Genomic DNA, 12,265 nt, shown 5'->3' with positions numbered 1-12,265 from the left:
ACGGTGAGCACATGGCCTGTGCTTGATTCAGGAACGGGCTGAACAGGAATCGCTGCAGTAGGAATTTTCGGTAAGTCGTCGCAATCCGGGACACCCACCGGCCCTCAAACTCCACTGTGTCTCAAGCATACTTGCGCTGGGAACATCCCCGTGCTGCCGCCTGCCTAGACCATCCCCACCGTGATAGCTTCAAGATCGAACCACAACGGAAGGGAGGAGACATGAGGTGTTGTTGAGATTTTGTTTCGATGGAGGTATACCTGTATCAGTAGTGTAGAGGGTTCAAGGGGTATCTCTTGGGGTATCTGTCTAGTGTATACTGATTATTACATCGAAACATTAAATCGTCCAAACATTAACTCCCGCCAGGTCTACAACCTGTAGGACTTGCATCATCATCACCATTACACCACTTCCCCCGATTCAATCAAGCCCACATAAACTCCCGTTGGCACTCCGAAGATGTCTGGGTAAACAAAAGACACGTAAGCCCATGATCATCCATCACGCATACCTCGGCGCCTGGGCATCCCTCTGATAAGTAGGCGGCGGCGGCGGCGTCTCCTCGTACATTGGCGGCGGTACTAGAGGATTGAGCCCGCTCGTCGGAACCTGCCATGTCGTTCCTCCTACCTCTCCCGCCGTCGTCGTTGCCGCCGCCGTTACGGCCCCGGTTTCGGTGGCTCCACTTCCACCCGCACCCGCACCCGTTGACCCCGCTCCTAACGTCGTCGGTGCGGGTACTTCCCGGACCGCAGGAGGTGCAGTGCTTGAAGGCAATTCTGTGCTCTTGATTCTCCGCATTCGTTTCTGAGCCCTCAATGACCGGAAGCTGCACCAATAGATGGTGACTATGATGATGGCAACAATGACGGCGACGGCGATGATGATCGGGAGCTTGTCGGAGCGGATGGTGCCGCAGCCGTGGCGGTCGTGGCAGGCATCACGGGGTAGGATGAGGCCCGTGGGAGAAGAGGTTGGTGCCATTTGGTGGTGCTGGTTTGTGGTTTTATCAAACCTCCTCTTGTGGAATGTGTGGTGGCGATAACGTCAGGTATCTTTCAGTTGCTGTTTTCTTGATGCGACTGCCCGCTTGATGTGTAGTCTGTTAACTTTGCGTTGCCAAGGTGGGTGTTGATGAACTCCGAATACTCGGGCCATTGGTCTTCCTGAGTGGATTGAGAGAGTCTACACAAATGATAATTTCTTCATATCACACAAAACACTCAGAAGGGAGGGGCATCACTCCCTTTTATGCTTGGCACAGATACGTTGACAGTTGCCCCTTTCGGTTGCGTCCCGTCGCCAGGAACGGTCACGCAGCAAACAGGTGGTATTATTTGGTAGTAACACGTCTGCGCATTCAGGAACAAAAGAGTACACTGCCTCTTTCAATGGTCGCCTTCAACTAGATAGTACTGGGCTCTAGCCCGTATTCATTGGCAAGTCATTGGGCCGACGTTTGGAGATCAAGTGACTCTCATTCTGGGAGGGGGGCTGAGGCCATTCGAAGGGCCGGGACCGTGAGCGGCCAAGACAGAATAGCGGGTATAGCGGCATCGGGTTCGAGGCTTGGGGGAAAACCTGAGTCCAAGGGTTTTCCGGGGGGGCGATCTGGAAAGCGGATGAATGTTGAATGTTGTACGGAATCCTGCTATTTTGAAGCAGAAGACCTTAAAATCGATGCCACGATCCAAAAGATTTCATTGATAGGGTCATGACAGCATGTTGCAAAATCAAGTTGATAGAAAGTAGGATAAACGGCTGCAATTGTGGAAATGGCGCTCCTGGGCGTTCAATCCGTTAGCTTGCTACATACCCTAGGTGCCTGGGCATTGCCCAATGCCCAGAGTGATGCGCAGGCATGGCAGAGTTGTTTCCACCCTACCAATGCGACGTACCTTGCATATCATGGCTTGGTCTACCTCATAGTGCAGGCATGTGGTCTTCTTGCTGACAACTTGGGCGCCCTGTGATTGAATGCCCAGGTCGGGCACGAAATGGCTTTGGATGGAAAGATGCATTACCTTAATCACTGGTTTCCAACCCAGGAATCCGTGATGTGATTTGGGAATGCCTTCACAACGTACTTGTTATCGCTTGCACGGTCAAGGGTTAGGGTCGTCTCTTAAGAGCAGATAACAAGGGTAAATATTCAAAGAACATGACATTAAAGCCTGTCGAAACAATGTACATGTATAAAATATTACAAGAGCCTCCTTCGTTGGAAGCTTCAATGAAGATAAAAAGGATAATGTACCCCAAGCCCCAAGAGGGCCTTGCTCATGTTTTCGCCCATTCCAACCATGTATTGGCACCGACATCTGATCGTAAATCATGATCCCAACTCCAAGATCCCTGAGCTCCCGATACCAACGAATAACACCAAGAAACCCAATGATACACACTGAAGAACTACTGGTAGTTCCCTCCCGGCCTGTTGTAGACTGGATCCGGCTGATACGGCGGCGGCTGATAAGTCCCAGGCTGTGCCCATCCTCCACCAGAAGCATTCAGTCCGTTGGGATTCTGCGGCGGCGGCGGCGGTGGTGGTTGATGATGGTGGGATGAATGAGCCCATCCCCCAGGAGCAGCTGCCGTCTCTTGCATGTTCTGGTGCATGTGAAGTCGTGACCGGCGAATTCTCCTCCTACGACAAAAGAAGCTGAAGAAGGCGAGGATGATCAATGCGACGACAATGGCGACAATTACGCCGATGAGGCCGCCGCGCGAGAGACGACGATGACGGTGGATGTAGCGGGGGACGAGGTTGGCAAGCGTTTCACTGCCGAAAGAGAGGGACTTGGCCACGAGGGCAGATGGTGTTGGTGCCATTTTGGTGTTGTTGGTCTCCTTGCTAAGGAGTTCAGGTCGGTGTACTTTGACCTCGTTTATGATGGAGGATCGCTCAAGTTGGTTGATTGAGAGCGAGCTTGATGTGATTGGAATAACTAAATTAGATGAAACCTATGAGTGTGAGTTGGGTCATCTCTTTTTATTCACTTCGATCGAGGCGTGTTGGCTTGCTTCAGTTCTTTGACAGCCATGACCGCATTGAAAGGGTCTGGCCCCATGACGTAGAGTGAAATGCCTGAATGGTTGTGGGTGGTACACACTGCCCTGATGTGTCGCCACCCGCCGAGCAATCATGATGATGATGTTGAACTGTGAATACATATCATTGGAATACCAAGCCTACACAAGCTCGGAATTTTGGGGTAATTTGCTTGGCTAGTGTACTTGTTAATCTTGGAATCGGGTGTCGGCAAGCTGGCTAGATAATGCTCTGTCAGTCGGCGTCAGAGAAGGTTGTGCCATCCTCACCAGCACTTGTACTACAATCAAGGCAAAGAAGTTGACGGTTCGAGTGTCCCTGGTGATGATGGATCGGATGGTGTCAAGCGTCAAACACATTTTAAGCTTAAAAGGTAGTGGAACTGCCTCCAGATCGCAAGTCCACTCATCGCTTCCAGCAATCCCATCTTTCTAGATGGAATCGGTACCAGAAACCGCGAGAATATTCCTGAGATGTTATCACCTTGGAAGTATCCCGCAGACAATCCAAGTCCCTTTGTTGATAAGTCGGGGTTGTGAATGACAAGGTTCAGTTCAGTTTTAGGGGCTAGACGTACGGTATTTGTGGACCTGCGTTCGCCTTGCTGGGCTGTGCTCCAGACCCGACTCCAACAGTCGGCCGGGGCTGTGGTGGGGCAAGAAGTCCCCGCCTGATTGCCGGCTTCCGAGGTTGTCTCTACGGCGATCGTGTTAGACTCTCCTAACTTAATTTACTTATCCTTCTGTTTGGGGAACATGTTGCCAGACGGGTCAAGTTTCGAAGTGAACTGCCAATATACATTCAATGACCCCCTCGTACCTCCCTGCTACCAGATGGTTTTCTACCCTACCTTGTGTTATGTAGGTTCCACTTGTTGCGTCTGCCTGGACTCCATGCTCCCAGGCACAGCAGGCAACAGTGCCCTGGGTGACCACTAACACGGAAGGAGCCCCACACCGCCGACTTGGTCCCCGGGCCGTTCAAAGTAGTAGTGTCGCCAAATATCATGTCAATCTCGGAACTGAAGCTCAGTACCAACATGCCTCTTGATGGAGGTCTACTCACCCAACAATGGGCCAAATACACGCCGCATAGATGGTAGCACCCTTCAGGGGCATCAATCAACCAGCATAGGATGACGAGCGCCCGCAACAGCTATAAGCAGTCGATCCTCTCTTTTTCGTCCACATGTTGACCCAAAGAGCTGATACATCACTTTCCCAGCTACATGATTATTTTGGAACGACATTGACATCTTCACCTCTCTTACCATTATACCCCATTGAACCCCGTTTTGCCATTCTCTCGGTCTTCTACACTATCCTAGTGTCTAAATCACAGAGAGCAAAATAGTAGTCCTGGATTCAACTGTCTTCTGTTTCGATAAGCATGCGACCAAGACTTCTCTCCACCTCCCTTCTTGACGCTTCTGGGCAGATGACACATGTCCGTTTCACCCAAGATCCGGAGAGTCTGGGCCGGCTAGCAATCTTGGCACTGGAGTATCTGGACCATCTCCCAAACCATCACTCGAAATCATATAGTTAGTGCCTGTTCTTCTCATCAAAGAACGCTTTGGATGCAGTATCTTATTCTCTATGTCCAGCCAAGTCAACTTACCCCCGCCACTACCACACGAAAAACCATCGAAATCTCGACACAAACACCCTTATACCCTCGAGACATCTCAGTGACTCTTCTAACCGACGAAGAAGATATGGACGAAACGCGGCGGTAGATGAATATAACGATGGAAGTCAAGGTCGACAAATTTGCCGGTCCATCTGCTCTCGCCGTTCTAGGTCTAGCCGCAGACCGCCGTCTCTAGAGCGACAAGATGCCTTTGTTGACACAAGAACACGCAAAGATCGCCAGATCCAAATACGCAATCTGGTCAATAATGGAGGAACTTGCCCTGTGCGCCACCAGTTCAAGGGAGCTCACACGCATGGGCTCGTCATCATCAATGGAATCATGGTGCTTCAAGAGGAGGCAATGCTGTCAAGATGGCTTGATGTCAGAGCTACGCAATCCCTGGGAAGACGAAGAAGGGGTTTGATACCAGAAGACTTTGCCGATGAGTGCGAGGTGAAGAAAAAGAAAAGAAGTGGTGTCGGGAACCGCGGAAATTCCGAGCAATCCTCCGATTTGGGGTCTGCGTGCGACGTCGCCGAGAACAGCAATTGAGGACGACAAACGTCTGCAAGCAAGTCAAACGACAGCTTCAGAGGTCCGCGGGTAGGGGAACTCTATGTGGTTTGTATAGCAAGCGGCATTTTCATGGTCTTGGTTCAGACGACACTCTGTTTCACTTTCTGGCTTCTCCTCCTACACTTCGTACTTGAGCATTTTCACGGACCATGATACCCCGATGAAACTGCTAGACAGTTCCAGCCCTTTGCTTATACGGCGTTTGGTGTGGCAACATCTCCTTGTCATTAATACTGTATCCAATGTCATCACTTGGGCTACCTTTGTTTCCGTTTTCCTTGCCTTTCGCAACATAGTGTCTTTGCTTCTTCAATGCAACGGAGCTCTTCTCGACTTTGAACGACTGACAATTACATGGGGTCAGATAAAGTACTACCTGCTCAACTTCTATCAACGCTAAAGCTTTGCGTTACGGTAATGGTGTTTTGGCTCCGCTGGTTATTATTCACCATACCGAGCTCTTCATCTCCCAATGCCCTCCGCGTGCTATCAGTACTGCGCTCAAGTTGGCTACAGCTATAATCGTCGAGTGCGTCCATCTTTGAATCCTCGTCGTCTAGCCTTCGCTGCTGAGCTATCACCGTCGTCTTAGACGCTTCGTTAATCCCTATCCGGAATCGCTCGTAAAGAAAGTCATCAGTGTTGTTGTTCATGACACTGGTTGGTCTTGTACTGTTCCTTCGCTCCAAGTTACTCATCTCCTTATCAAGGGGCCCTCCGCCGATTGTCTGCAGTGCAAATCCTGGTTGCTCCTTTGAGCAGTCTAAATGTTGGAGATGTTCTGACGAGTGTGCGGATTGCCTTCGAAGGTGCCAGTAGATGCGCTTGTATAGCGGTCTCAAAACGGGGATGCCGATGCAGACGAGGGTAATAGCCATCTCTGCGGCCGACCACACAATAAGAGGAAGGGTGGTTTCTGTAGATGGAAGTGAACTGTTAGCTTTATATTCTCGGGTCGTCACAGGGCTTTCCTTACTCAGATAATTTGATGTGTACAGGCCTTCCACTTCTGTCACTCGTTTGACACCGGCCGCGGCGGTACTAGATCATCATCATCAGTTTTGGTTCGAGCTGAGCGTGTTGGCACATCAAGAATACTGACATTAGTCCGAGGCTCAGACTGCAGCCAATAGTGATTTTCTCTTGTCTGGGCATCTGAAGTTTCCACAGGATGATCCATGGAAACATTGCAAAGAAGAAGTCTGTGGCGATGGTTGAACCTACCAAAGGTTAGTCATTATCCGAATCTTCAAGCTCGCTCTACCACTCACCATAGAGAAGATAGAAAGTTGGCCGTGTATTAACTGGGCAGACTCCCCGGATATTTTTGTTGTACACGTAGTTGAAAGGACGACAAGACAGCCAGAAACATAGCAGCTGTGCTGTTGGGAAAAATCCTGTTAATGTCGTCTGGGACTCTAGCACACTGTTCGCGGATCTTGTCCCACTCGAACAAGAGAGAGCTTACATACCAACAGATGACAAGAACATCAATGTCATTGCTCCCCAGACAGCAAACCGATGCCACGTCACCGTGACCAGTCGAAGAAGAAAGGCTCCAAGAGAAGCTTTAGCGAGAGGCGTGCCAACAAATGACGTGGTTTGTCCGAGGCATTCGAACAGTCGAGCTTTTGACGCCCTTGTAGCGTTTGCTATTTCTTTTTCGGTTTGGCCGAAGCCAAAGAAGGCAGCATATTGAATGAGGACGGTATAAATGAAAAGGATGATCTGGATAAAAAAAAAAAAAAAAAAAAAAAGGTAAGGTTAAATTTGCCTCATTCACGTTTATGTCAGATTGAACTCACAAATGCGGCAACATATATCCAGTCGTCAACACCATAGGCGGCCATGCAGACCACCCGGGTATACACACGAAGGATTACCAAAACAAAGACCACCCCAACAATCACCCACATGATGACCAACGCCCTTGAGGCATCCTCGCTCATAGCCATGCTACACCGATGGTCTGGGTGGGACCTAGGGTAGTAAAGAATGCCTGTGTGGAGGTGGCACAAGTCAGCAGCTGATACGATGGAAAGGTTGGGTCATAGGCGAGGATTACCCGAGACGAGAAGATCCAGTGTTGAGGTTCCATCGTCGGCTTCAAATAGTCCTTACCAACGGGTAAGGAAATACAATCTGCGCTAGGATCATGCATGGGATTCTGGCCAACACCCAATTGTCAATAGGGGAAATGAGAGATCGAGATGTCGTGGGTAAGATTTGGGACCGACGTATGATTCCTGGAGAGAGATGATCGGCTATCATCCCAACCGAAACTCCGTCAGGTTTGTCCATGGCTACCTACGAATAGCAGCTCTGCCCGCGGCTCTCTCTCTGTCTCTCTCCACGTGTGCTGCTCAGACACATGGAGTGTGGGACCTCGAGACTTTTTCTTGCTTGACCACACCTCGACACTGTGTTCATGAGCAGCAACTCGGGAATTGCCATGATCGTTATTGACTACAGAGGTCAAAGTAAGGTTGTCTGGCCCACAAGGATCCACTGCCGGCGCATGGGAACTTATTTTGTTTCATCCCAACTGACAGCTACAGACGGATCCGAGGGAAAGTTTGGTCGAGTATTCTGTCTACGATTTGGGGTGCCATCAGCACTGAGACGAAAGAATATCCACGAGGGATTCACATTCGATTCGTGTGAGGGTCCAAAACATGACTTGCAGGCACATTGTGATCTAAGTCCAATGGGTGAGTGTCTTGGGGATATTTCCATGGGCCATGCATTCATCTCGTGAATTTTCACCTGTTGCTAACAAGAGCGAGCTGGGAGAGTTTTTGCTGCTTGGAAAAGCAGTCGCCTCAAAGCACACATGTGCCAAATAACACGAGCATCAACATTGAATCACCTACATAGTAGGGGCTCTGAAAGCAAGCTTGGAATTATACATCGGTGTGCACACAAGTAGGTCTAGTACACTCCACTGGTACTGTGCCAAACGCACCGATCGATCGATTAGCCATCAAGAAAGCGCTGCATCACGCTACGGTGCCATTGGATTTTCTGGTCAGAGCCCCAAGCCCTATGGAGAGAAGTTAGCGTACACTCCCCGTTGCTACGCCAAGCTACCTAGGTAGCTTAGGGTGATGCACGACACCACCCGGAACAACACTCCGTAACCTCTACGGACACGTCTCCGCGACCAGTACGGTATGTAGCAATTTGGGGAAAAGCGTCGTCGTTTTCCGTTGAAGATCTAACTGTGTGTCCAGTGTCAACCTCCTTGGTCTCACATTAAAGACTCTTCTTCCCCAGCTCGCCCCCTGATAAAAGACTGATGGCACCCTGATTTCAAGATCCCCTCTCCCCTGCTGGCATCAGGGGCCTTGGCAGACTTTTATGTACCATGCTGATGCATTCACCAATTTCACCAACTACCTACATACCAAGACACAAACATGGCTTTTTGTCTTTGACGATCCATTTACACTACATACACCGTAGATGAAGTCAAAGAGACAACAAAATGGAATAATGAACAATGCGCCCTCGGAGAAAAGGTGAGACACTACCAAGACCTGTTTAGTTGAACACACCTTGGCGCACGAGTCAAGTGTTAAAAAGGACAGCGCGGTACAGCCAAGGAGCTAGTAGCTGTACAAAAGACTAGGATTTTGATTTGATCAAATACCCCATTTTCTGTATAAACTGCCTGCCACCTCAGGACTATGGTAAAATAAAGACTTGGTTACCCCCAGAGATTGCCCAATTCCACGAGTTTGGCCCTTTTATATCCATGCAGAGGAGGTGTGTATATTATTCCAAATCATCGCCTTTTGCAACGAACCACCTAGACTACTGGGTCATCGCCCAAAGATCTCGATGATGGCCGGACCTGTTTTATTACGTCTGCCTCGAAAACCAGGACAGCCATGCTATGAGAAGAAATCCCGCCCCGATGTAAACGGCCTAGATTTGCCCTGATCTCAAAAGCGTCACCTATGGTAAGATTATTTACCACATGTCCAGCAAAGTAGACAACGCCGAGTACGCCCTTCAGTCCCTCACTACTCCGTTCCCAGCGTCCTGGAATAGTCATGGAGCCACTCATTCATGGACAAGGTCAACAACGATTTCCTCGGCCATATCCAGATATGCTACGTTGATACCCATAAGGAGTGCGATTTCGACGAGTACTACTCCTCGGATTTCCTCGGCATCGTCACCTTCAGTACATATACCAAGTTCGGCTTCGTGGAAAAAAGGCTGTAATTTCGACGGTACGCTGGCCATCGCGGATATAAGTCCATTGACTATCTCGGTATCTGCGGCCAGATACCCTGAATGGACTATTGGTTGGACAAGAACTCATTCATCCGCCTGGGGTCTCTTTATATCTCCAATATTATCAATATCGCCGTCGAGAAAATAACTGCCCGCTTAAAGCGCGAGGATGAAATCTTCTGGGAGGATAGACCCGACTTTTCACAGTATTTCCATTGAGTCCGTGTCCACTCATCCGGATATTGTTGATGTGAGTTAGATCATTCGTTACCTCCTCTTGAACAGTTTGTTTCTCTCTCCTTTTGTCTCTTGCTTGGCAATTCCCAAGTTACCAGTTACAAGCCGAACGCTACGAGCCCCTCCTAGAAATTACCGGCGCCGACATGACCGCCATAACTGGAAATATGCGCGCCCTCTTCTACCACCCCCCTCAAAGACCCGCGCGTCTGGTTGCAAGTTGCACTGTAATCCGCAGTCTGCGTCTCCGGAATCAACCCCCTCACTCTATCACCCTCTTTATCCACGAGACCGTTCGCTGCCATCCCGCCATCTCCATGTTAGGTAGGTATGGAACGCAATAGTCCTGCCCGATAGCTCCGTAATCTCCTGTGGGCGCTTCATTTTCGGTATGAGCCCGTACATTCATCGGCGTGATAAGAGTACCTATCTTTGGTGAGGATATGGATGTCGTCAATCCTGATTTCTCCAAACCTGTGGGTATGCATGAGAAAGGACAAAGCGATGGTCAGTAGCAGGCACGAATGAGGCTGTTTGAAACGGCGTCGATTGCGTTTGGTGGCGGATCGAGGATTTGTTTCTGAAAAAGGAATTTGAGCCATGTGAAGCTGGATAAAGTTTGGGCTGACGCTGATTGTGACGTTCGGTATGGAGCTGGTGGATCGGCGGAGAAATGGTAGACTTGCTGGAGGTGGTTTATCGGTGTAAAGGTGTGGGGGGTCGGGGTAGAAGAGGAGGAGTGGTTTGTGAGTTGGCGGATAGTGTCTAGATACAGACAGGTTGGAAGTCCTGGTAGGTGGAAGTGGAGGGACCTTTTCAACATCGACTCTTGTAGGTGCCGCAAAATCGAACCACTTTAATATCGATCTCCCAAAAGAGACCTCCCAAACCCGGCAATGGCTCAGCTCACAAAGTAGCGATCCTCTTCCTCACCGCCCTCCTCCCCACCACCTTCCCACTCACCCCCTTCACCACCTTCCCACCAGTCACCATCGCCGGCGCCGGCACCGGCACAGCATTCGCCGTAGGGTCTGTAGCCGCTCTACTCCTCGCCCTCCCCCTCTCCTCCCCCCTCACCGTATCCTTAGGCTCCTTTCCCCTCTCCTTCACTCCATCTTTCCTTTTCTCCCCATCTTCTGCCTCAGGTCCCTGCATCCCATGCATCCCCCTACACTCCTCACACAACCCACTTTTAACCTCCCACCGCCTCCTAAACTTTGGTTCCGTAGCTTTGTACTCTGCGCACTGCGTTTCCTTCCCGACCATTACCCCTGTGCCCTCGCCCATTTTGCTACTGCCATTGCTACTACCACTACCACCCGAGGACGACGTTCCCGCTCCCGCTCCCGCTCCGGCTACCGCCACCGCCAACGCTCTGCTTTTTGCGAGGTAGCCGGGGCAATGTTCCCACCGCTGATTCTCTTTTCCGGGAAGGGGCGTCCAGTTCTTGTGACCTTGAAGGGCGGAGGGAAGGCGGGGAGTGAAGCCTTTTTGGAAGTCGTCATCGTCTGTGCTGCTGGTGGTAGTGGTATTTTCTGCTGGGGATTCTGATGAAGGGGATGAGCTAGTAGGGGTAATGATGGTGACTGGGTGACAGGATGAGGTTTGGAGATCGGCAGTTGATGAAGAAGGTTCGCGGACGTGGATGTGGTGTGGACAGACGAGGGTGTTGCGGTGGGGACAGGCGCATTTGAAGATTGTTAGGACGCGGATGCACATCTTTTCTTCTTTGGAAACTCTTGGGGCCTTTTTTCAAGGCTGGAGTTAGGTAGGTAGTGGACTTTTCTCCGCGGGTTGGTGTTGGAAGTTGTTGAAAGGTATGATTTTTTCTCTCTTTCTTATTGGTGACTTCTCTGGATGTAGATAATGAATGGATGGGCTGTCAAGTCAAGGGAGGAACTCTGTGGTTCTGAGTGGCCAAAAAAATTAAGTTGGATAGAAGATCAAGGTAAGGAGAGAAAAAAGAGAAGAAAGAAAAAGGAAGGGAAGAAAGGGAAACAGGTGAGGTGAGCCAGCCCATGTCATGTCAGTGTTCGAGAAAAACCTGGGGTATCGAGACCCGAACGAATGGGACCGTGAAACCTGTTCGTGCATTCATGTTGTGGACAACGAGGTGGATACTTTGGGTTGGAGCGAATCAGAATGGCCGGAGAAAGCGTCCAGGGCGCTTTTTCGCTTGTCTTTTCAATTTGATCTTCAAATTGTATCGAATTTTGGAAAAAAAAATTCAATCTGAAAGGAATCTTTGGGATATCACCGTCCTGAAACACCAGCATCAAAGAGATCGGACAAAGAAGACGGGTTTCGACAAATGGAAAGGTAAACACCATGATCGACAAGGGTTAGGGTCCGCGATATCCACGATGTAAACAAACCCCCTTAACCGATGTGGAGCTGGCGAAGTTGCCCCTCACCTTGCAACTACTTCCTCTATCTTGCCTTCCACCACTGATGATCGTGGAGGATAATTTGCATGAAACATGCTTTCGCATCTGGCATTGATGAAGCAAGTCAGTT

At 49.9% G+C, this 12,265-nt stretch overlaps 4 protein-coding genes across 5 annotated transcripts; all 4 read right to left on the bottom strand.

Annotated features, from left to right (window-relative positions):
* Positions 1–159: 159 nt before the first annotated feature.
* NCU00248 (hypothetical protein) lies at positions 160–1,360 on the bottom strand. The gene has a single exon (XM_952626.2). The coding sequence runs from the start codon at positions 985–987 to the stop codon at positions 505–507; it is 483 nt and encodes a 160-aa protein (XP_957719.1). The 5' UTR covers positions 988–1,360; the 3' UTR covers positions 160–504.
* A 775-nt stretch (positions 1,361–2,135) lies between these two features.
* NCU00247 (hypothetical protein) lies at positions 2,136–3,058 on the bottom strand. The gene has a single exon (XM_952625.2). The coding sequence runs from the start codon at positions 2,833–2,835 to the stop codon at positions 2,416–2,418; it is 420 nt and encodes a 139-aa protein (XP_957718.1). The 5' UTR covers positions 2,836–3,058; the 3' UTR covers positions 2,136–2,415.
* Positions 3,059–4,660: 1,602 nt separating this feature from the next.
* NCU00246 lies at positions 4,661–7,686 on the bottom strand. 2 transcript variants are annotated; one of them, XM_011395497.1, is made up of 8 exons: positions 7,578–7,686; positions 7,332–7,433; positions 7,072–7,265; positions 6,739–6,994; positions 6,538–6,648; positions 6,369–6,486; positions 6,243–6,307; positions 4,661–6,182 (listed from the first exon to the last, which is right to left on the bottom strand). In XM_011395497.1, exons 3-8 carry the CDS (start codon positions 7,219–7,221, stop codon positions 5,647–5,649), a joined length of 1,236 nt encoding a protein of 411 aa, XP_011393799.1. In that variant the 5' UTR covers positions 7,222–7,265; positions 7,332–7,433; positions 7,578–7,686; the 3' UTR covers positions 4,661–5,646. The 2 variants fall into 2 exon arrangements, with proteins under 2 accessions (XP_011393799.1, XP_011393800.1); XM_011395498.1 differs by lacking the exon at positions 7,578–7,686 and having other exon boundaries at positions 7,332–7,504.
* A 2,570-nt stretch (positions 7,687–10,256) lies between these two features.
* On the bottom strand, positions 10,257–11,467 carry NCU00245 (hypothetical protein; the record flags this gene model as incomplete). The annotated part of the gene is made up of 2 exons (XM_952623.1): positions 10,257–10,328; positions 10,712–11,467. The coding sequence occupies 2 exons, from the start codon at positions 11,465–11,467 to the stop codon at positions 10,257–10,259; spliced, it is 828 nt and encodes a 275-aa protein (XP_957716.1).
* Between the last annotated feature and the right edge of the window lie 798 nt (positions 11,468–12,265).

The sequence above is a fragment of the Neurospora crassa genome, linkage group III (genome assembly GCF_000182925.2).
Source record: "Neurospora crassa OR74A linkage group III, whole genome shotgun sequence".
Taxonomy (NCBI): Eukaryota; Fungi; Ascomycota; class Sordariomycetes; order Sordariales; family Sordariaceae; genus Neurospora; species Neurospora crassa.
Note: the sequence above shows the minus strand (reverse complement) of the source record. Positions and strands in the feature narration are given on the sequence as shown.